This window comes from Triplophysa rosa, linkage group LG8 (genome assembly GCF_024868665.1).
Source record: "Triplophysa rosa linkage group LG8, Trosa_1v2, whole genome shotgun sequence".
Classification (NCBI taxonomy): Eukaryota; Metazoa; Chordata; class Actinopteri; order Cypriniformes; family Nemacheilidae; genus Triplophysa; species Triplophysa rosa.
Genome location: NC_079897.1, coordinates 20,264,711 through 20,287,935, shown reverse-complemented (window position 1 = coordinate 20,287,935; position 23,225 = coordinate 20,264,711). Strand labels below are relative to the sequence as shown.

The 23,225-nt window shown below is 38.7% G+C and overlaps 3 protein-coding genes across 6 annotated transcripts; all 3 read right to left on the bottom strand.

Moving 5' to 3' along the window:
• Positions 1 to 252: 252 nt before the first annotated feature.
• On the bottom strand, positions 253 to 5,032 carry wu:fe05a04 (zinc finger protein 197). 3 transcript variants are annotated; one of them, XM_057339969.1, is made up of 4 exons: positions 3,890 to 5,032; positions 2,794 to 3,770; positions 1,377 to 2,076; positions 253 to 1,295 (listed from the first exon to the last, which is right to left on the bottom strand). In XM_057339969.1, the coding sequence occupies exons 1-4, from the start codon at positions 4,467 to 4,469 to the stop codon at positions 961 to 963; spliced, it is 2,592 nt and encodes an 863-aa protein (XP_057195952.1). In that variant the 5' UTR covers positions 4,470 to 5,032; the 3' UTR covers positions 253 to 960. The 3 variants fall into 3 exon arrangements, with proteins under 3 accessions (XP_057195952.1, XP_057195951.1, XP_057195949.1); XM_057339968.1 differs by having other exon boundaries at positions 254 to 2,076; positions 3,890 to 4,474; positions 4,780 to 5,032; XM_057339966.1 differs by having other exon boundaries at positions 254 to 2,076; positions 3,890 to 4,471; positions 4,780 to 5,032.
• A 1,351-nt stretch (positions 5,033 to 6,383) lies between these two features.
• LOC130557904 (oocyte zinc finger protein XlCOF28-like) lies at positions 6,384 to 9,947 on the bottom strand. 2 transcript variants are annotated; one of them, XM_057340033.1, is made up of 5 exons: positions 9,825 to 9,947; positions 8,930 to 9,085; positions 8,408 to 8,523; positions 8,002 to 8,145; positions 6,384 to 7,792 (listed from the first exon to the last, which is right to left on the bottom strand). In XM_057340033.1, exons 1-5 carry the CDS (start codon positions 9,943 to 9,945, stop codon positions 7,001 to 7,003), a joined length of 1,329 nt encoding a protein of 442 aa, XP_057196016.1. In that variant the 5' UTR covers positions 9,946 to 9,947; the 3' UTR covers positions 6,384 to 7,000. The 2 variants fall into 2 exon arrangements, with proteins under 2 accessions (XP_057196016.1, XP_057196017.1); XM_057340034.1 differs by having other exon boundaries at positions 8,930 to 9,129; positions 9,825 to 9,930.
• Positions 9,948 to 10,228: 281 nt separating this feature from the next.
• LOC130558341 (uncharacterized) lies at positions 10,229 to 21,901 on the bottom strand. The gene is made up of 10 exons (XM_057340714.1): positions 21,770 to 21,901; positions 19,804 to 20,555; positions 19,129 to 19,653; positions 14,376 to 17,779; positions 13,174 to 13,378; positions 12,837 to 13,007; positions 12,664 to 12,747; positions 12,391 to 12,586; positions 12,079 to 12,286; positions 10,229 to 11,691 (listed from the first exon to the last, which is right to left on the bottom strand). Exons 2-10 carry the CDS (start codon positions 20,477 to 20,479, stop codon positions 10,456 to 10,458), a joined length of 6,705 nt encoding a protein of 2,234 aa, XP_057196697.1. The 5' UTR covers positions 20,480 to 20,555; positions 21,770 to 21,901; the 3' UTR covers positions 10,229 to 10,455.
• Between the last annotated feature and the right edge of the window lie 1,324 nt (positions 21,902 to 23,225).

The window sequence follows — 23,225 nt, the reverse complement described above, 5'->3', positions numbered from 1 at the left end:
TCTACAAATATAATAATGCCCTAAACATTATAATAATATTAATATATTTTTAATTTAGCCTTTTTACATCAACTATACTCATGTATATAAACTATATACCCAAGTTGTCGTTGGTGTTGGTCTACAGATTACTGTATTGAAGTATTGTTCTTCTTTTATCAACAGTAAACTTTTAATCATTTTGTTTATTTTGAACAGCAGAGGTTCATTAGAACATCTAAGCCTTGTCGTTTGCATTTGATTTCTTGTTCTTATACTAGACATAATTTAGTCTGGGCCACCATTCAAACATTTGGCTATGAAAATAATTTTTTTTAACACTTTAGTTCCAATTCCTATTAGAAAGTAAAGGGTAGAGGAAACAGTACACATTCACACTATATGATTTATAATCTGAAAAAGACTAAAGTGCAGGCTAGTCCCAACAACCCAACACAAAAGAGCTACCATAAAAGGTGATTAGATCAAACAAAGTTTACTATGAAACATTACTTACAAAAGAAAAACAGTATTAATAACAATAAAAGGAAAATGTAGTTATTGCCACTCTGTGGTTTCGAAATTATTTCAATGTGTCGCAGTGGAAAATTTGCAGCATATAATGAAAGCTATTTCCACATGATTGTTAATTCTCTAATGACACTAGCTGTAGTATGAACAAAACAAAAGCTTTTCCCTATGTCCCAATCTACATTTATTGCAGCTTATTTGTGGAGTAAATGTACTGACATACAGTAAAATCAACGAATCAATAAAATCAGAGTCAATTAACACAAAACACATTCAGTTTTATAATACATACATTTTAGAACGTAAAAAAATAAGAGAAAAATATTTTCTAACGGAATGGAAAAGGTGGCAACATTACTCAAATGTTCCAATAAAAAAGGGGAAAAAAAGAATAAAAAGACTTTCTAGTGCAGAATTATAAGGTCTACATTATCACTCTTGAATTCATTATCAGAGCTCTGTTTCAGACCTTTGTCTTTTTCTTGATGGGCTACATGAAGGGGAGTGGTCTGTAGTGTGTGTGGCACATTTATTAGGAGAGTCAGAGACGGCTGCATGCTTCATAAAATGTTGGATCATATCTTTTTCAGGAAGAACCTGCCCACAAGTCACACATTCATGAAGCTCACCCTCTGAAATATCCACGCCACTGTCTTCATCACCAATCTCCACTTCTTGATCCACTTCCACCTCTACATCACACATGTTTCCCTCTTGCACGGTTTCTTTGCAAAGTCTTTGATCTTCACTGGAATTTTTGAGCTGACCTTTATCAAAAGCAATTTCTGAAGAACCAGAGACAAGGCTATTTATTACTGAAGACTGAAGTGTTTGCTTTTCTGCTATTGTTGTTAAAGGGACAGTACCTTCTGCTTCTGCTAATACAAGTGAAGAGTCGCTGTCTTTAACATTCTCATGTTTTTCATCACTTATCAGTGTGTTCGGTTGGTTTTTCAAACTTTTCTGCTCACCCTCTGCCTCCGAATGTGCAGTAACATTCAGTCTGATTGAACAACCCTGATTTAGCACAACCACATCTGCCGCCTGTTTACCAACATTAGATTTCTTATCTTCCAAGATGGTCCACGTCTTTCTAGCGGTACCGTTATCGCCTTCCATTGGTATCAGTATATTTGCAGGAATGTTGGTTCGACTCTGTCCCGCGTTGTCTTTCTGTGCCTCTTTACAAATAACAGGACTGGTTGGGACCACTGGCATGGATATAACACATGGAGCAGGAGATGGTGTTTTTAAGACTAGAGATGAAGGTAAAATGTTTTGCGAGATTTTGGTAGGATCTGAGGTAGATAAGGACTGTGAAGCAGGAACAGGCAAAATCATGACCAAGGGAATGCCTGGAGGAGGGTCTTTAGGTAAAGTAAACTTCCACACACCATCAGCAGGCTGTTTTTGGTCCCCCAATGGGATCACGTGGGCCACCTTGTTATGTGACAATGTGATGAGGTTTGAGTCCTGACCAACAGTTTGGAAGACAACGTTAGGGATGATTAGTTTCGCTTGTTGTGGAGAGGAGATTTCTTTCGGTTTAGGTTTCTTTGTTGTAGGCTGTAAAGAGAATTGTTGATTACTATAAGATTACTGTACAGGGAAATGTTATTGGAACAAATATTATTTTTATTAAAGGGATAGTTCACCAAAAAAAATGTATATCCTTTTATCATTTACTCACCCTCATGTCACTCCAAACCTGTATGACTATCTTGTGAACAATGGTAACTAAACAACATTGACCGCGGTTGACGTCCATTATATGGCACAAGACAACCAAGACGTTTACAGCGTTACACTGTATACAGGTTTTGAACATCACAAGGGTAAATAAATGATAGAATGTTTATTTTTATGTGAACTATCCCTTTAACTATTAATACACAATATTTGTGTGTATATACACACAGTCATGGTCAAAGATGATGTCCAACTTGGCAAATGTGACATTTTTATATAAAAATATGAATAAAGATGTATTAAATGCATATTGCATAGTTGTGTATGGAGTATAAACTGAAGCAAAGTTTTGAGATATACGTTTTTTTATAGAAGCTTGGCAAAAAATGACAACACATGCACAAAGCTAACCGAGTCAAGACGCAAGAGACTGAATACAAAAAATGACTACAAGAGATGTATGAAATGTAGTAAATGTTTACTTTATTTCCTGTCAGCTTTTTGTTATTAATTCAAAGGCATTCAAAGCAAATATTATACAAATATGCTATACAATATGTATGCAGATATATGTATATAACAAAAGGCACTTACCACTGGTGGAGTCACCAGTCCACACGTTTTAAGGTGGCTGTCATAACCCTGTTGATGTGGAAAGCCCAAGCCACAGTCTTTACAGAGACAAGGCCGCTGCGCTGCATGTCCTCCCATGTGTGACATAAGCATGAGGGACGATCGGAAACCCATCCCGCATTCAGCACATTTCAGGACCCTTTGGTGAGTGCTCCCATGCTGCTTTAATTCCTCCACGCTCGCGCACACCTGGCCACACTCCATGCACCGGATCTCATCCGTCGTTGAAGACATGGCCCCCTGATGACCCCAGCATCCTGTGTCCTTCTTATGCTTGTCAAAGTCCTCCGAACTCTGAAAGAAAACCAAACAGGCCATGCACTGGATGTGCTCTGGCTTACAATCGTGATTTCGGTAAAGAGACGGTAAACGAAAATGCCGTTTGCACTTTAGACACGTATACGGCAGGAGGCCCGAGTGGGAGAAGCTGTGGCGCAACAGGGAAGCCTTACTGGAGTACGTCCGGTCGCAGTCAGAGCATGAGAAGACGCCTCTGCTGTGCCCTTCCAAGTGCCGAAGAAGAGACTTGCGCTTACGAAAACTAGAACCACATTTGAGACACATATGTCTTTTTGCCTGTTGCCTATGTTTGTCCACGTGATCTTGGCACACCTCTAGGTCGGTGAAAATCTGCTTGCAGAAATCACACTGATAAAACTCGTCCTCGAAATGGTTCGAATCCAAATGCTTCTGGAGTTGTTCCTCTGTCTCAAAGATGGTAGAGCAAACCTTACAGTGGATTGAGGCCTTTTGCGAGTGGGAACGGAGGTGTGCGCGGTAGTTGACTAACTGGCAGAACTGCTTGCTGCATTCATCGCAGCGGTAGGGCCGGACCCCCGTGTGCATATTTAAGTGTTCTCGAAGTAAGAACAGAGTGGGAAAGGTAGCGTCACACACATGACAGTAATTTTCACCAATCTCTCCGGATTCAGGCGTCTCTGAAAACAAGAGAAAAAAATTATAAACGGTTATATAAACAGAAACAAGAGTTAAAGAAAATATAAAAACTCACAAGCTATTCAAAATCATGTATTTAAGGTTATAAAAATAATAATACCTGAACATGAAATATCATCATCCAGTTCTTCCTCCTCCTCCTCCTCCTCCTCTTCTTCATCCTCCTGATCATCATCATCATCACTCAAAGCGAATTCTACATCCTCATCAGTTTTTTCCTCAACAGACATATGATCATCTATCTGAAGACTGTTTGTTTCCTCACTTTCCTCCTTTTCATTGGTACTCGTATCGTCTTCTCTAGATTGCTCTCTGTCACTGTTTCTCCCCTCTGCAAACGTTCTTCTTTTTCTTACCTTCCACTTATTAAAAATTATTTTCTCCCTATCCTCTACGTTAACCGCTGTTAAACCGTCTTGGGGTTTTTCAGTAATAATTGTAGAGTTCTGTTTGACAGGGGAGGAATATTGATGGTCTTGTAGAACACTATTTTCAGCAGATCCACTCGGGACAATGCTGGCATCCTCATGGCTTTTTGGAGTCCCAGGTGATGACTTCTCGATGCTGTTCTGTGTTGGCAAAAATGTCTCTTTAACACTCTGCGGCTCGCAGAGAGGGAAATCCCAGCTTGAAAACCCCAACTCTGTCAGCTGGATATCGAGAGTGAACTCTGAAGACATAGCTGCTTAAAAACACGCACAAATACTGTCAGTATGGGCTCGTGCACAAACAGCCTAATCTGGGATAACGTTTCGCTAATATCGTTAAATATTTCAAGCTTCTGAATTTCTTATCCTACCCATGAGATTAGATTTGTGTGAACATGCTGCTCACTGAACTCAGCTGAACTGGGATCAAGAAGACAAAAACGCTCCTGCTCTCCTTGACATGCATGGTTTAACGTGCAGTGATATCTTATAATATAATAGCTTTTGGTTTATTTGTGTGCTATCAAACTAAATACTATAGTAAAGGGAGTAATTGGATTACCTAGCAGCCGTCGACGCGCATTCCAGCACCTTCGTTTCAGGGTGTACTGTTCACAGCAATGAAGCTGAAACCATTTAACGTTAGTGATTTTGTAAATGATCGACTACCATATATCGCGATAATAAGCTTAAGGTGAGTGGGGTTGTAACTACCACCAACGTGAACATTCTTTTTTTATAACGAGCGACTAACACAAAGCACAAATTAGGTTGCATGGGCACACAGCACCACTGTATTGTAATGTGACACCGTCCCGTCTGATCCTTCCGGTATCGATGGCCGGAGAGATGCGAGACTGCATATACTGCCATCTGTAGGCGGGGAGAGATGGCACAGTTTAACAAAATAAATGCCAAGACTATTCCACCAGATGAAATGTTACAACTAGACACAATAACTGGCATAACTTGTCGTTTCATTTATTTGTCTCTTTTTGAGGGAAGATGAGACATACTTGGCATGTCTGAGCTCGTCGTTTTTTCAGCAAATGACAGGTGTTTTTATTTATTTGCACACAGGCTACCTGTGATGAAAACGCTTGTTACAGACGTAAAGTGCACGTGTCTTCTGTCAGGTTCAGTTTTATGACGTTGGAAGGCGAAAAAAAATCACATTCGGTGGTATTTTAAAAGCGGCTATGGCGGCTACCATTTTGGTAAACAAATTGGTAACTATGGTAACTGAGGTCAGTTGTTCAAAAGTATCTGATTGCATTTCGGCTATCAGATTGGATCAATTTTTGAAATGTGGGTTGTTCAAAATAACTTTTGTATGATAAGGATAGTTTCACAAAAAAACTGGATTATTCTGATCCCTGCAGAAGGGTGGATTTCAGGAACAAATGTCTTTTTTTGTAAGAAATCACTTAGTTTAGATTACTTTAACTGCAATAATGCATATTTAAAGTATATATTGGGGTACCAATTAAACCTTCCAGACAATTAAAAAAAAGTGCCTTTAAATAATCCCCCAAACATTTAGCCTGTATGTTCCAATTATTTGTTGTGGGTCAGATGAACTGTCTGAATGTTAAAATGAAATGGAAAAAGGAAGGGGATATTTGTATTGTTTTATTGTCTTTGAAGTAAAAACACTTAGTGACCCCACATTGACCGTACTACCTATTGTTTTTTACATAGCTAATAGCCCATATTGTTATACGTGATCCCATTTAGAGAACTAGTAATCCAGGTTTGGTAATCTGAACGTTTATCATGGTGGACCAGACACAAACGTAAAACAGATTTCCTGATTATGGACAGTAAAGCATGGGATTTCCAAATCCAGATCATTCTCAACAAAATTAAAGTTTTGAACAACTGGGCTACGCCCTTTCCGAAAGTGTTGAAGTCTGTGTGCTTCAAATTGTCTTAAATGATATATTAAATTGTCAAATAAATAATAAAGCTAACGGGATTTTTTAAAAATACTTTAAGGTGAATTTTAACAATACCCCAAGAGAATATCTAGTAATTTAAAACAACCACCTGTGGCCCACATTTAATTTGATATAACACCAAATCCCATAGTCATTTATCATGAGGAAAATGTTTTATGACTGCACTATAAATGGAAATAAATAAAATCAAGTCAGCAAATCAGAATACATTTAAAACGTTTCAATTAATTATTCAGACATTTAAAACATTTTAACTCAAGAAATGTCACAGTAGTGGGTAACGTTAAAGCCAGATATCATGTAACACTCTATGCTACTATAGAAAATTGAAATTTTGAATCAAATTTAGTTAATGAGAATACAACCATTTAGTAGAATTTTCACCCACCATTATACACACTTCTAAAAATCATGTAAAAACAACAACACACATTAAATTTATAAAAAAAGATGTTAACATTTTTCAAAAAGAAAAAAGAAAGTAAATGAAAAAGCCTTCAAACAATATATATTAAGGCTTTGCGTTGGGTTTCTGCTGATGGTATTAGTTACAACATGGTTATCCTAGAGATGTGAATTCAGGTATAAATTCCTTTAGCCAACCATGCGAAAGCTATGTACAGACAGCATGAGACAGCCAAACATTGGGTTTCCAGTTTTCATAAACACGTTCACACAGTATTAAACCGTATTCTCACACACCTGAACAATACTACTGTGTGTTGCAATTCTTTAAATCTAAAGCAAACCCTGACCCCAGCTACATTTCTATACACAAAATCTTGAATCCCTCTTCAACCCCCACATTTCTCCTATTCTAAATTATCTCTTTCCAGCCAGCTTCTCTTCTTTTTCATGGGTCTGTTGATGAGCCTTCAGATTACTCTCTCTGCCAAAGCTTTTTCCACATGTGGGGCAGGTGTGCCGGCCAGCACTGTGGGCTCTAGCCATGTGGGCTTCTAGCTGCTCAGGTCGGTTAAAACTCTCTTCACATTCTGCACATGGATGAGGCTTCCTCTGCGTGTGCTTTTCTTTCTTATGTGCCCGGAGCTGTGCCAGGGCAGGGAAAGTGAGGTCACACTCAGAGCAAGGGATCTGCCGGGTTGGGTCTGGAACAGCTTTAGGTTTCTTTTCATCATTTTCTGCATCGTCATCTTCTGCCTTGGTCTCCTGGTCCGATTTAGGTGGGCGTCCTCGCCGTACTCCCATCTTTCCCTTTGCCTCAGCTGAAGTTGGTGTTGCCGAAGCATTTTCTGAATCGTTCGCCTCCTCCGCCTCATCCTCCTTCTTCCGCTTTATTTTCTTTTCGCCGGAAAATGCACTGTCAGCTTTTGGGGGTCTCCCTCGACGTTTAACAGGGGTGCAACCATTGCAGTGACGTTCACCTGCGTGGTTCTCCTGATGTTGCAGTAGCTCTGCCTCTTCTTCAAAACCCTTACCGCATTTGCCACATCGATAGGTCTTGGCAGGATCATCTGCATCCTCTCCCTCCAGGTGCACAGGGTGCTGGGCCAAACGGTGATTACGCAAAAGTCCAGGACTTCGAAATGTCTCGTTGCACTCTTTGCATGCAAACTGACGTTCAGGACATACCTGTCGTCGATGTGTTGTCAGCTGGGAAAGGAAACAAAGTGAGATACAGGATTAAATGGTAAACAATGTAGCTAAAGCTGCATTTTCACAGTGAAGTTAAAAAAAACCACACAAGCATGTGTAATTTCTTATGTTCTCAAATGCTTTTAAGTCTTTTTCTTTTTTTATTTAACAGAGTTTATACTAAAATCTAAATCTTAACTTTCCCATTCTTATAAAACTCCTCTTACCTCTGAGAATGTACGAAAGCTTTCTTGGCAGTGTGCACATTTGAAGGGCTTGTCCTCCTTGTTGTGGGTCGACTGATGCTGTGTCAGCTCTTCAGAGGAGGGGAAGGTGCGGTCACACACATAGCAAGTGAACAGAGTATCGCACTGTTGATGCAAAAGGCAACAGATATCTCAGTATGCATTTCTTTCATTGAAAAATAGAAAAACAATAATCTATAGCAAATATATGTGATAGATTATAGGTCATTAATTCAATTCTTAGTTTGCGATTATCATCTTAATTTTAAAAGTTACAAAGTTTGTTTATATTAGCAAATTTAATTGATTAAAGAAATATTGCTCATAGCAGAAGACTAAAGCCCAAATATTGGAGAAAGCATGAAAATCTGCATTTCTTAATGTTAACCTGCTGCAGTTGTTGTTTGTACTCTTCCCGATGACTCTTCTTCATGTGCCTTTCCTTGGCTTTTGAGTTGCAGAAAGTGATAAAACATTGGAAACACTGCAGGCTTTCATGCTGATCTAAATACAGAGAGAGAAGACAATTTCACAACACTGGTATGGGAGACATAATTATAGCTTATAATACAGTACATACATACAGACATGGTTTATTTATAAATAGCAGACATTAAATCGCAAGGTGTGTGAAGTGTACTTCACAAAAGAAAAAGAAGTAGAAGGAAATGTGCTAACATTATTTATAATTTAACTTATGTTTTTTTTCTACCTGGAGTTGAAATGCTGGGATATTTTACTAGGCGTGATGTTTGCTGTACAGGTAAAGGTTACACTAAACAACACATTTACCACTTACAGAATTTTAAAAACATTAATAGACAACTGATCATAATGCTTTTAACATTTTGATCTTTAGAAACTGGGGCAACATTTATATTGGGATTCAATAATTTGGTGCGAGACTCACATGACTGAATGACAGGAGCTGGCTGAGGTTCCGGAATGATGATGGTAGTGTATGTGTCATCTGTCTTCACGGGGGCCAGTTCAACATCAGCCGCAGTCTCTCCACCTCCCATGATCATTTCTTCCATCTTCAATACATCAGCGTCCATTCTGAGGACTTAAGGATTCAATGCAAACCCGTTGTATCTACTGTAAATGTTACTGTAACACAGTTGACAGACAGTTATTAAATCATTATTACTCCATACAAAACTTACTCGAAGTAGACTATGTGACACAAACTAAAATAAACATAATGGAACAAATAAACTGTTCCTACAATGAAACACGTGCGTTTGGCATTTACAATTACATTTACACACTGCTGAATAAGCGAGGTATGTGCACCTGAGATATAATGTAAGATAACCTATATTTAGCTTCCATTGTTAGACACACTCAGAAATTCACACCCACAAAAAGCCAAAAGTTTGTATATAATTAAACAACAGTTTGATTTAAACAAGGAAATCAATGAGTATCCAAACGGGCGTTTTAGAGCCGCCTACCGTTTGTTTGTGTTAACTAAGCTAAGCTAACGTTAAGCTAAATGCTAACGAGGCCTGCTGGGCCCTTGAGCGGCTATAAACCACTTCAACGCGGTGTAGCTTACGAGCTAACTCATCCCGTTATTTACTACGCCCCTCTCCCAAAACAATATTAATACCAACGTCAAAACAAACCTCTAGCAATTTTAACAGTTATTACACGTGCCAGCCGGGAGAGCTCGACGTTCAACTTGCAGCACACTAACAACCAAGTTCGCTGACCAAAGCCTCTTTAGACAAAGACGGAAAATAAAGGGAATGTTCCTGTTTTTAAGGCAAAAAACCCGTTAAATTTAACATAATTCTTACCTTTGGGGGAATAACCCTTTTCTGGTGGGAAAAAGGCACATACAATAAAGGGGACGCAAACGCGTAACGTTAACTCGGTGAATGACCCGCTCTCAGCCAATACAATTGAAAAAACGTGCATCACGTGCCAACGGTCCGCTGTACTTTCCTTTCTGGTCATAGAGAAGCAAGAAGAGGTAGGCCTACTGAGATGCTCTGACTGACATGCAACATATTTAAATCACGTTTAAAATAAATGATTATATATAGAAATAAGGTATACATGTAATTAGATTTATATATTACTACATGTATAAAATAATTATTATCATATACTATAATTAGGCTATATAGACTGCATAGACATGCATATAAAAGTTATTTGGTCATTACAAAAAGACTTGGGCCTTATTGTAAATTGTGAAAGCTTTTATTTAATACAAATAATGTGCTTTTGCAACACAATCAATAGAATCACATTCTGAACATAAACTGAAAACAATGTCTACAACATCTTGTTCTACAGTTTGCGGGTGGAATACAATAAAATATATTTAGTTGGACATATGAAATGTAAACACATAATTTTAAATAAACATCCAAAATAAACCAATGAGATGTAATTCATCACATTTACCACAGACTGTAGGCCTTAGGAAGCACCCTGACTGTGAAACTTAAGGAAGCAATTGTGGTTTTTCGAAATGCAAAGGAACACACAGCATTTGAGACATCGCACACGTGACGTTCGCTCACAGCCTCCAAATCTACACTTGGCCTCCTCGCTGTCGGCCAGTTGCTCCGGCCAGTGCCCAAAGCCATCATAGCGTGTCACTGCATCAGGCAAAGGGGTCTCAAGAACCGGAGAAGGTCTTGAGTTTGTATTTGGACATTGTCGTTTTGGAGCAGGATGGCAGGGGGGTGATGAGTCTTGGGCATCAACGCCGCTAGAGAGAATCAAAGCTTTGGCCACCTCTAAACGAAATGCCATAAATGATAGCAAATCTGTAATGTGACTGTAATCTTGCTTGTACTGTATCCATGAATTTACCAATACCAGATCAATTAGGTCCCAGAGAACAGACTGTGGCCAAGCATTGACTGCTGAGCTTGTGCTGGGAATACGATAAAGGCTTCTCAAGTCCCGGTTTAGATTTGCAGCTTTAATCACTCGCTCGAAGCCGCTGACAAGAGATGTTGAGCGTGGCTTTTCCTTTGACACTGCCGAAAGGATGAAGCCATGGTGACATCTGAACAACTTGAGTTTTCCATCTGAGCTCACAAACTCGTCACCTATTTGCCCCCTCGCCCCGCCAACCTTGCCAGCGCTTTGCACACCTGCCTTTAAAAGATGCTCCAACATAGAAGGTGTGGACAGCTCTGGCTTGCAAAGAAACACCATCCCTTCGTTTCCGTCCTTACCTCTGGAGACCATTTTTTCAACTACGGTTTCCCTATTGGAATCATCTATACTCAAGTTAAAGTCCACAATCAACCCTTCACCGCTTACCACAACTGTGTGAAGTAATGAATGAGTTGGGTGTCTCTGAAAAGGAAGTGGGTACTGGTCCACCCCAAAGCTTCCATTTCGCTTTAGTGCCTGACAACAGTCTTGTACCCGTCTAATCAACATCGTTACCTTCCACAAAGGGTCCGTCTTTGACCCGGAGACATTTCCGCAACTATGTGCCTCTTCGTTACTGTGTGACTGGGAGAACAATATGGACGTTTCTTCAGTCTGATTATCACTATTTGTCTCCGCAAAAGGTCCATCAGCCCTTGCAAGCCTTAGTGTACGAGTGAGCTCACAGAATCTTAAAGCAGACATGGCATCAGAGATTAGAGGGACTCTGGTGAGGTCTTCCCAGTAGAGCTTTGTGCTGGGAAACTGTTTTTGGAAACAGGAAAAAAGGAGGAAGAGGACATCTTTCTCAGTTACATTAGTTATACGTAGTTCAAGCATTATAGGGATAGTACACCCAAAAATGAAAATTCATAATTTACTCATCCTCTTGTCATTTCAAACCTGTATGACTTTCTTTCTTCTACAGAACACAAAAGAAGATATTTTGAACAATGTTGGTAACCGAACAACGGCGGTAGCTGTTGTTTGGTTACCTACATTCTTTAAAATATCTTATTTTGTGTTCTGCAAAAGAAAGAAAGCCATGCAAGTTTGAAACAACAAAAGGGTGAGTAAATGATGACATCGTTTTCATTTTTGGGTGAACTTTCCTTTTAATATTAAAGGCCTACTTGTATTTGTCAAATTTACCTTGAGAGTTCCCATTGCAATGTGGATTCCTACATACTGCGCAACCTCTTTTTCTGTAACAGGGTTTGGGAGTTCTGACATTTCTCGTGTGCAGACAGCAATTTCCGTCCATGTGTTCCAGCTAAAATACTGACTGAAGTAGTTAATGGGCTTCCAGTTTAGCCGTCTTCCTGCTTCTGTGTGGACTGTTTGAGACAGACACACATTTCTAAAGAAGAGAAAAGAAAATGGTGAAACAATTATTGAAATATTAAAAAATATTTATAAATTATTTAGTATACCTCAGGTACATGTTATGCCAGCAACACTCACCTTCTGCCACTAGGACCACATCTCTCTACTTCGTTTGGATGTACTGTAGCACTATTCTGTATACCATGGTAACAAGACATCAGAATGGTTTCAGCTTCTGGCTCAGAATGGACGATATCAGAATCACCAGCATCTGAATTCTGAGAGAGGAATTCTAAAAATCCTTGGGTGCTTTGCTGCTCCCCACTAACATCACCTACATAACACAATAAAAAAACATGTAAAGCACAAAGGACAATCCACATATGGTATTCTTTCTTTTCTTTTATTTACCATCTTCAGAGCTTGTGTACAGATGTGGCATTTCCATTTGTACCGATCCCATTTCCCCACATTCTTCTAATCCAGATGAAACCCCTGTGTGTTGTGAACAGGACCAATTAATTATGACATTCAATATAGAAAATATTTGCCATAAATTGTGATTTAAAAATGACATAATCCACCTTCCATCCCCTCTGAATCCAAGCACTTCTGATCTGTATGAGGAGGCTCCACCAGATGTTCTTTGTCTTCCTCTTTAACAGGATAAAAAATACACTGCTTGCTGTAGGACTGCAGGGGAACTACATGAGAGTCAGAGGAGATGCCGTCTCTGTTCTTACCAATGGTCTTATCTGCAAGAAAAACAGAAAGTATTTAAAGCCACATTCTTTTGAGTCAAATGATGCAATGACCCACCACTTAGAAAAAAATAGGTTGTTAATACTGCTAGCATACAGAATCAGATTTTTTTATTAATAATAATTATATGAATGATTAATAATTAATATTAAAACCAACCTTGGCATGAAGCATGGTGGATATCAGTGGGCTGGTGAGCCTGGAATATAACAGGATCATTCACAGACAAGTGCTCTTCTGCTTTTACCAAAAACATTTGGACTCCACGCATGAAACCCCTCTCAGAAGATGCCTGACCGAGGACAGCCTGATTTGAAGAACGTTCTTCTAACTTCACGTCAGCAGCTGTGCTAGCTGAGTTAGCCTTAAATGAAAATACAGAATAACTTAAGTATTTCCTAGTTAATCTAAAACATTAAATACAATTATGCAAAATAAATCAATTATGAACACAAGCATATATTTACATCAACACATTTTTTTTTGCATGACTGCAGACAGTTTTATCGGACACATGCGCCTAGCCTAACTTAAGTTAACTTAAGTCTGTGTTTGTTTATCGGTCTATATAATATAACTATATTATATTATATTTCATTTGTATTCATATTTTAGTTTATATTAAAGGGGTCATATGGCGGAAGTACGTGTTTTTCTGTGTTTTTGGTGTGCTATAAGTTGCCCATGCATTTATTAGACACGTAAAATTGCACAAATGAAAGTGTGAGAACAAAAGATGCATTCTATCTAAAAGCGAATGCTCAACCAGACTTGCCTCTACATAACTTCATACCATGATTTGACTAAGACCGCCCAAATCTATACGTAGTTAAGGTGGGCGTAATTGTAAATCTCATTGTATCGCCTGTCAGTACAATTGCTTTGGAACCTGATGTTCAGAATATGGTAAGAGGCGTTACATTTCCGTGAAATGCTTTCAGTATTTGACCAATCACTACGCACTGGTGAACTGGCCAATCATAGCACACCTCGCTTTTCAGAGCGATGAGCTTTGTAAAAAATCAGCCCGTTTCAGAGAGGCGGGGCAAAGAGGAGATACAAACATGCACGGTATGTGGAAAATACAACGTTTTTTAAACTTTAAATGGTGTTTACACATTGCGTTACATCTAAAACAAACAATAATATTCGTTTTAGCCGTGCAATATGACTCCTTTAAACTCTACAGGGACTCTTTGCGGAGGTCTACCGGAAGTTAAGTTTGGGCCACATAACGTTTGTTTATGTTGTCTTTAAATGAATAAGGCTGCCAATACTAAATATTTTAAATAAATATTTATACAAAGAACTTGGAAAAAAGAAATCGAATTGATGTGTGAAAAGCATACAGAAGCAGTTACCTGTTTCCATTGACTCTGGCTGTTAGGAGGTTCCACATTTCTCTCACAAGCCGTCAAGAATTTTTCCAGTATGATTCCAGGAGACCTGTCATCTCTAGCCAGCTCTGTAGATTGCTCAATAAATGAACCATCTTGGGAATTTATCACCTCTGTTACACTCGTGGTAACAGAGTCCAGCTCAAAAACGACCTGATCCTCAGGACTCTCCTCAGAGGATGACAATACGCAAGTTTCGGTTGTGTTACCTCCATTCTTGTCTGTTTCTTTGTCCTGTCCCTCTGGAGTATCCCTGAGTACACACAGCTGATAGACAACTTGACAATCCTGTGAATCTTTTTTTGCATCCATGTCCTTTTTACTTTTGTTCAATCTGCTGGACCTTTTTCCAACCAGTCTCTTACCCTGCCCTCTTCCAACACCTTTCTTACCCCTTGTCTCTGAACTTCTTCCTGTCGCTCTTTTCTGTTCATCAACTCTGTGTACAAGCACCTCCTCTTCTTCTTGCTTTATCTCTGGTTCAATAACACTGTGAACAACATTTTCAGTCATTACTACCTCGGCATCTTTTGCAGTCTGTTCAGGCTGAGAACATGGATGAGAATTGCTCAATTCTTCAGTCTCATGTTCTTGAGAGGCACTTGAAAGATTGTTTATCTGAGGGCTATGATTCTCCTCAGTTTGATCTCCAACCATGACTAAATTCACCTCTAGGGACAATTCTTCTTTAATTTCTTCCTCCGCAGCATCTTTAAGTTCAGAGCCAGAGGTTTCTGTCATGATCCCTCCAGCTCTGCTTGCTTCTTTGTCTAACAGATTGTCACTCACTTCTGTACTTTCTGTGACCTCTTCTTGATGCACAATATTTTCGACTACGACTGGAAACTCTTCAGGATTATTTTCAGGAGGATGCTCGGGTCCAGAAACAGTTCCTTCAACCTCTTTGTCTTCCTGTTCCTTTCCTTCAACACATCCTGAAGGTAGCATCAGTGAAGGAGATGGACTTAGCACTGGAAATGAAAGTCTCTGCTCTTCCCTGTCTCCCAAAATCTCTCCCATTTCCCAATCTGTCGCTACTTGAATTTCAAAAACATTATGTTGAATTTGTTTTTCGCTATGTCTCATGTCACATTCCTTTGTCATGTCAACGGCCTCATCTTGTTGGGCCATGTTTTCAGCAGAGTGGAAAGATGCCATGTGTTCCTGTAAAGCGGACACCTCCGAGAACGTCTTCCCACAGTCTTGACACCCAAGAGTAAGTCGGGAATATGGAGGGCTCAGTGCAATTTCCTGATCTATCTTAGTAGGTGCTTTTCTTTTCCGTAAAATCTTCGGCTTTCCCGTTGAAGACGCAGAAGTAAAGCTGCTGTCAACAGGAGACAAGGGTTCACTGCATAACATTTTGTTTCCAGTTGATTTGGTTTTCTTTGGTTGCGTTACATTGAGGGATTTACTCGAAGGCTCCTTTGCATCGTACTTGTTTGGAGGGGATTTTTCTAGTTCAGTTGCATCCAATTTGTGTACTTTCAGTTGAGGCTGCTTGTGGCCTTTCAATAACAGCAAAGCTTGTTGCTCTATTTGAGCTTGGTCTGCAGCGTCAGGAGTTCTTTTTCTCTTGGCTGCTTTATGCTTTGGAATTTTGTGAACATTTTTCTGAAAATCAGTTGTTGTTGTTTTTTTAACCTTTATCTGAAAATCATTCTTTTGCGTTTTTTTAACCTTGATCTGAAAATCATTCTTTTGCGTTTTTTTAACCTTGATCTGAAAATCATTCTTTTGCGTTTTTTTAACCTTGATCTGAAAATCATTCGTTTGCGTTTTTTTAACCTTGACCTGAAAATCATTTGTTTTGGGTTTTTTAACCTTGACCGGAAATTCATTTGTTTGGGTTTTTCTAACTTTGGATTTCTTGGGACCATCTTCTTGAGACGTCTTGCTTTGCTTCTTCTTTTGCACAGGTGCCAACGTTTCATCTTGTTGAGGCTCTTGGACAGTCTTAGCTTTCTTAATTAAATTGTTCTGACTCTTCATTTTCCTTTTCTGGGGTTTCGTTTGTGTTGCTTGTGGAACCGCTGAAACGTTGTTTTCCACACTGTTTGTTTGACATTTCGATTTTACTTCTGATTTACCTTCAATCCCCTTTTCTTTTTTATCCTGTTGTAATTTTTGTTTAAAATGCATGTCATGCTTTGACAAAATAACAGCTTTGTTTTGCTCACTTTTTTGCTGACTTTGGTTTTGTTTGGATTTGTTGGGTTTGGTCAATACCTTCTGCTTTGAGGGTTTTTTCTTTTTTCGTAGTTTTGGTTGTAAGGCCGTTGATGTGTCATTCGGCAAATTGTACAGGGGGCGCTGTTTAGTATGAGATTGTTCAACACTAGACAGTTCTTTCTCTGAAACAACTTGGTCCTTTTGAGCTTGGTTTTGTTTAGGTTCTTGAGGCTCACTTATTTTGACTGTGTCACTCTGTCCACACAGCACTTTTGAGTCTGATTCCAAGTCTTTTGAATCTTGTATTTGTTCAGAACACAGCGTGTCTGCTTTAGTAATAGCCTTCTCTGATACTGTTATTTCATTTGTCAGCGATGCATTTTCCTCTTCAACATTAAGAGGCGTTTCTGTTTCAGTTAGTGGAACTGAAGTTGTTTCGGTTGTTGTCTCCAAAGTTGCATTGTCTTGTGTGCCTAGCAATTGCTCCAAATCTGCTGTTTGTGCCTGCTCAGAAACAGAATCATTCTGCAAGGGTGTCTGATCCAGCCAAATTGAAGTTTCAGGCTCAACTGGTATAAGTTCTAGATGAATTACATCCATTTGTGTCTGTTCCTCAGTCAGCACGGCAGGTGCCATTTGAGTTTCAAGTCTTGAGTCTGGGTTGTCTGACAAAGTATTCGTTTTTTCCTCCTGTGACAGACCCACAGTTTCCTTTTGCTGCATATCTTCCATCGCTGTTGATATTTGGTGTTCATTTTGCTCTTTTGACAGATCCGTGACCATTTTCTTGCATTCTGATGGCTGAACTGTCGACTCAGTAAAATCTAAATGCAATGGTTGCATTAATCCTTGTGGATGAAACAGCCCAGTGCCTTGTGTCTGAAAAGGAAGTATAACCAATTGGTTCACTTTTTTCACATTTTCAAATTTCTCGATTAATCTTTTAATTTGCTCAGCATCCAGCACATCTATTTGCTGTGGTATAGGCACAACAGCTTCTGCACTCTGTGGTTGTCCAGCTGTTGTCTGGGTTATAATAAATCCTGGTTGTTTTGGTTGTGCCACTGATGCAATGCTGCTTTGCGACTCCATCACTTTGTCCTGAGAGTGTTTGTTTTTCATGTGAAGAAGTTGTGTTTTAGACGTCTTGAAGACTGCATCACACTGTGAACATTTGAATTTCCATTCATTTGTACCTGCAGAAAAACAAAACATTTGTCAAGATTAAGGATGTCACAATTATAAAATAATTGTCTAAGCGCAGTCATTTGACTTAACCACAATTATTTCATATAACCACAATTATTGCATATGCGCACCTTTAGAAGACATGAGGTTTGATCAACGTTTTTTTAAACATCACTACATCTAGAGGCAGACAACACCACACTTTTATCTCAGTTTTAGTTTAGGTGCTCAGACATTAGTTTCTGTTATGATCACTGTAAAATGATTGGAAGATTTCACACAGTCTATTATATCATTCCTGTACTTTTAAATAATTAAATACTATGTTGTCAAAGTTGACAAGCACTTTTTAATGCTTTGATATGAGTAAAACCCAGACAAAGGGTGATTGATAATAATGATTTATGGCAACAACAACAAAAAAAATCACAAAACATAGAGATACAAGGTTTCAGAATGACAGTAGCGATATATATATATATATTATATTTATATACACCCAAAAATATGGAATATTTAAATTAAAATAAAAAATGGATATTAATCTCATACTCCAGCTGACCATTTACAAAGTATTAAATTGAACAAATAAAGCACACAAAAAAGTATTACATTTTGTATGACTCTGCCCAAAACACAATAGAAATGTAATGGATTTAATGGTTATAATGGAAACTGTCTTGGTTTCAATGGAAACTATAAAGGTGTCTACTGGTATGTGATGAATTATATTGGTGGCGTGTTATCTGGCAGATAAATTATGTTGGAATAATGCCCAAAACATACTACAAAAAGGAATTTTGTAATGGTTTTAAATGGAAAAAGCTATTGGTTCACAATGGTATTTTAATGGAAAGCATTAGAATTTCTGTGATTATTTCTGTTGTTTTTCTAGCAGGGGTAACTGTAATAATAACCGTAATATTTGTCAAAGCCCTAAAACAGGCAATTAATCGCCATAATCACAATTATTTATTAGATAATTAATTGTACATTTTATAATTATGACAGCCCTAACCAACATACAGTAATACAGGGTCCATCTTTATTCTTCTAATGTTTAGTCCTTTTTTTTTTAAAGATTAATTTTTGGCGTTTTTTGCCTTTATTTATAGTACAGTGACAATGAGAGGACAGGAAATCGAGAGTGGGGGGTGGGATCGGGAAAGAACCACGAGCCGGGACTCGAACTCGGGCCGCCCGGAGCGCAACAGGGCCATATGTCAGAGCACTAACCACATCGGCTCCGACATGTTTTGTCTTTTAAAGCCAGTCATTAAGGTATCTAAAAAGTCAAACAAGGCATAGTCTCAGAAAATCTTTAAAAAACGCAAAGTTGTGATCACAGTACACTCACCTTTATTCCTCTTTATCTTTGTGGTGGTCAAAGCCTTTTTCTGGTCAGCGGTACCCTCAGCATCATCTTCCTTATGTCTGTCTAAGTGTTTCAGAAGAGACTTAGGCATGGTAAACCTCTTGCCACAGTTTTTCTGTAGGCAAATGTAAGGCTTTTCGCCGGTGTGTACTCGCTGGTGGTATTTGAGCAGCGTGAGGGTTTTACAAGGCTTGCCGCACTCTAAACAAGAGTAGCCCTGTTTGCTAATGTGGATTTTCTTGTGACTTGTTAGGTCGGTAGATCTTGTGAAGGCCTCATTACAGAGTGGGCACCTAAATCGCTCTTTCTCTGTGTGTGTGCTTTGATGGGCCCTGAGATCCACGGAGCAGGCGAAATGCCGATCACAGACATAGCAGGCAAAGAGAGCGTCGGTCAGCATGTTTTGAGCATACTCTGCGGGATGGCTTATTTTGATGTGGCGCTGCTTGCTTTTGTGGTCCTTGAAGATGATGTGACATTCTAGGCAATGTAGTGAAATTTGAGATGCTAAAAACACAAAAATGCAGATTAGAATAAAACAGGAGGAGCTTGGAGCTTCTATTTTATTGTTAAATCCAAAACTATGCTCTAAACATCTGCTGAAATACAGATGTGCTTTGTATCTTTAAAGTATTCAAAAAAAGCTAAACAACTTACAGGAGAGAGGCATTGGATGGATTTTTAGTGGGGCATATTTGTCCTTCTTTGGAGGGATGTTTTTTCTAACAGTGTCTTCTGTGCAGCCTCTGGATACATCTGTATTGGAGTCTTTAATGGAATCTGTTTCACATCTGGTCTCTTTGGAGAGTGCAGGATCAGATGTTATTTCCTGGGTGCCTTTAACAAATTCTTTCGCAGGAACACATGGTGCTACATTGCAGTCTGTGGGATCTACAAACACAGGTACTTGTAATGTAGCACCGTCTGATGAGCTCGTAGTGTCAGGTGCTGGTTCACATGCCGCTACTGTGAGAGTTTCCGAGTTCGGCTCGGCCTGGTTTGACCGAGTTTCGAAGGGAAAGCCTGTGATGTCACCAGTTTCATTTGTTTCTTCTTCAGTAGCTTCAGGTTGTGTGCTGGTCCCTTGTGTTGCCATGGGAAATGCACATTGCTCCTCTGCAGGAGATATTGGTTCTATTAATGGATGCGCTGGAACGTAGAGGTCGAGTTTCAACTCAAGACCACTGTTCTGGGATGTACCATCTATTACATGTACAATGGGATCTGCTGGGGATTCAGAAGCAGACAGATGCTCGGAGAGTGAAAGTGATCCATAGCCTGGATTTGCTTCAGCAGGGAGTGGATCAGTGACTGAGTAATCTGCAAGTTCCATGATGCTCAACTTCGGATGCAAAATCGATTTTCTCAATGTTGAAATAAATATTCATCTAAGATCTCAGAAGTAAGTCCTAAAATGAAAAAGAGTTTGCACGTTAAAATATAGAGGGATGAAATAGACATACACATACAATAGAAGTTTACACACTAGAATAATCTGACGGCAGAATGGCTACATTTATTCACTCTCTATAACCTCACATACCATTCAGACCCGATCTAAGATGTTAGGTAGGTCATACAATTTGCTATATCCATGGAATGTTCTTAAAACTTCTGTTAAAATATAAGCCAGCTGGGAAACGTCCCATGCACCGGTGTGGCAGCATGATCAATTCTCTCAGGTAGCTTTACCACATCAACAGCGCAATACTGTAATAAGTTAGTATATAATCAGGTCTTGCATTAATTTAGTTGTTGAAACATAAAACGAGATTATGAAGCAATTTACATTTTAGCATTGAAATAACTGCATATACGCAACAAATTGGCAGAGGTGTGAAAACAGTATTCAGAACACACAGTATAAGCTTTAAAAATTTCAATTTAAAACAAATTTACGGTCTAGATGGTGTGACTGCTGTCCTGGAAATTAAAATTCACCTCATTAGTATCAACAAGTTTATTGATAGGTTTATTAATAGTATTATGTTAAATCCATACATGAATACTCTTGCCAAATGAATAGAAAGTAAATAGACAGCATAGGGGTAAAAGGCCCTCCCAAAAACATACAAAACCATATTTTCTGTTTACATTGCTGTAAAGGTAAGATGACGTAAACATTCTTGTTTCAATTATATTTTACATACCACACCGCATACATATGACATCAAAGGCTACACAGTCAGGTCGAGATTCTATTGCACGGATCTAGTATTTCGCTATATGAAAACAGATTTTTTGTGTGGCTCAAGCTAAAATCATGGGTTCGAGTGGGCACCATATCGACGTCTTAAATGTGCCTTTAGCGTGTCTGTGACATGAGCTCTAGTAGGTACCTCACTTGGTTTCACAGTCCATGTACGACACAATGAAAATTAACGAAATAATAAAAAACGAAAGTCCAAATTTACACCATGTGAAAAATATGTGTACAGTCGTTAATTCATTTGTAAATCGGCGTTTCGTGTTTTTAACAGGCTATGGATTGTTGTATTGTGCAATTCTAGCCCATTGTGTGCAAAACTGCTTTTAATATGGTGTATATTCGCAATACGTGTAAGTAGAGCCCTTGATGTGTAAATGCAGAGCGTTGGGTTAATAATATAAGCTTCAAACTCACCGGTGCTTGATGTTTGTACCTCTGGCATCATCTCTGCTCAGCGGTTTCTTAACAATTCATTGCTTTTGCATGTATTTTCGCGATGTGCAAGCCCACCATAACGCAACACAGCGATGCAGACAGTGTGACGTCACGGGCCGACTGCGGATTTGTGGGTGTTGTAGTACACAGACACAGACGACTGTATTCCCAGAAGTAATAGGGCGACACACCTCGTACCCTGATAGCACACGTACATCTGGAAGACATCTATTTGATGTTTGCATTTTCATCTGCAAGACATCTGGCAGATGCTGTTTGCTCATCTGCCCTACATCTCTGAGACGTCTGCTGTCAGATAGACCTCTAGAAGATGTCTGTAAGATGTGTATGATTTAGAATGGATGTACAACAGCTCTTTCTAAGATGTTTGCAGATGTTTTTACAAAGCAGATGTTTTCCAGATCTACAGATCTTTAGCAGAAATCTTACAGATGTCTATCTGGGTTGACTGGTGTGGTGGTGGTGGGTCAATGTATTTATGCTAAGGATATGTGGTTATCATCAACATCAAGAACTGGAAATACTTTTATGCTTATTTATTTTTTATGTAACAAACAACGTTTATTATTTTAGTGTTTACATATTGATGAAAGCAATTAAGTGGCCTCTAATAGGCTGTGTAATGTCAGGTTCCCATCTTGACATCTTGTTTGTGTTATTGGGGTATTTTCTTCGATTTAAAAAAAAAAAATAACCAATTAGCCAAGTAAATGGGCTACTGAAATGTTGATTTCATTTCATGATAGAAAAGGTCATACAATATCAATTAAATTGTAGGCCTATCATAATATGAATGATAACTGAATGAAAACTGTGTTCTCATAGGGTATACATAAAACCTGAATCTAATTATTTTAAATACTTTTAACTGTACATTTTCCATCACTATTAGTAAAACTGTCACAAAAGCTGTCACTGGGGTGGCACCCTTTCAAAAAGTACACTTGTACCTAAAGAGTATACTAGTTGTATACAAAGGAACATATTGATACCAAATTAATACAAATCTGTACCTACTGGTAGGCTACATCTTAGGATCTTTTTAAAGGTACTGTCTTAGTGACAGCTGATTTGGAAATGATGTATCCCTACTTGAAATGGATTTTGATTTGGTTACGTACAACTTTTATTACACTATATAACATCTTATATATCTTTAAAAAGTGATTTTTGCTATAGGTTCCATTACAAAGATCAATTAAAGGGATAGTTCACACAAAAAGGAAAATTCTGTCATCATTTACTCACCGTTTTGTCATTTCAAACCTGTATGACTTTCTTTCTTCTGCAGAACACAAAAGAAGATATTTTGAAGAATGTTGGTAACCGAACAACAGCAATACCCACTATTGTATGGATACAAACCAATGCAAGTCAATGGGTACACCATCGTTGTTCGCTTACCAACATCCTT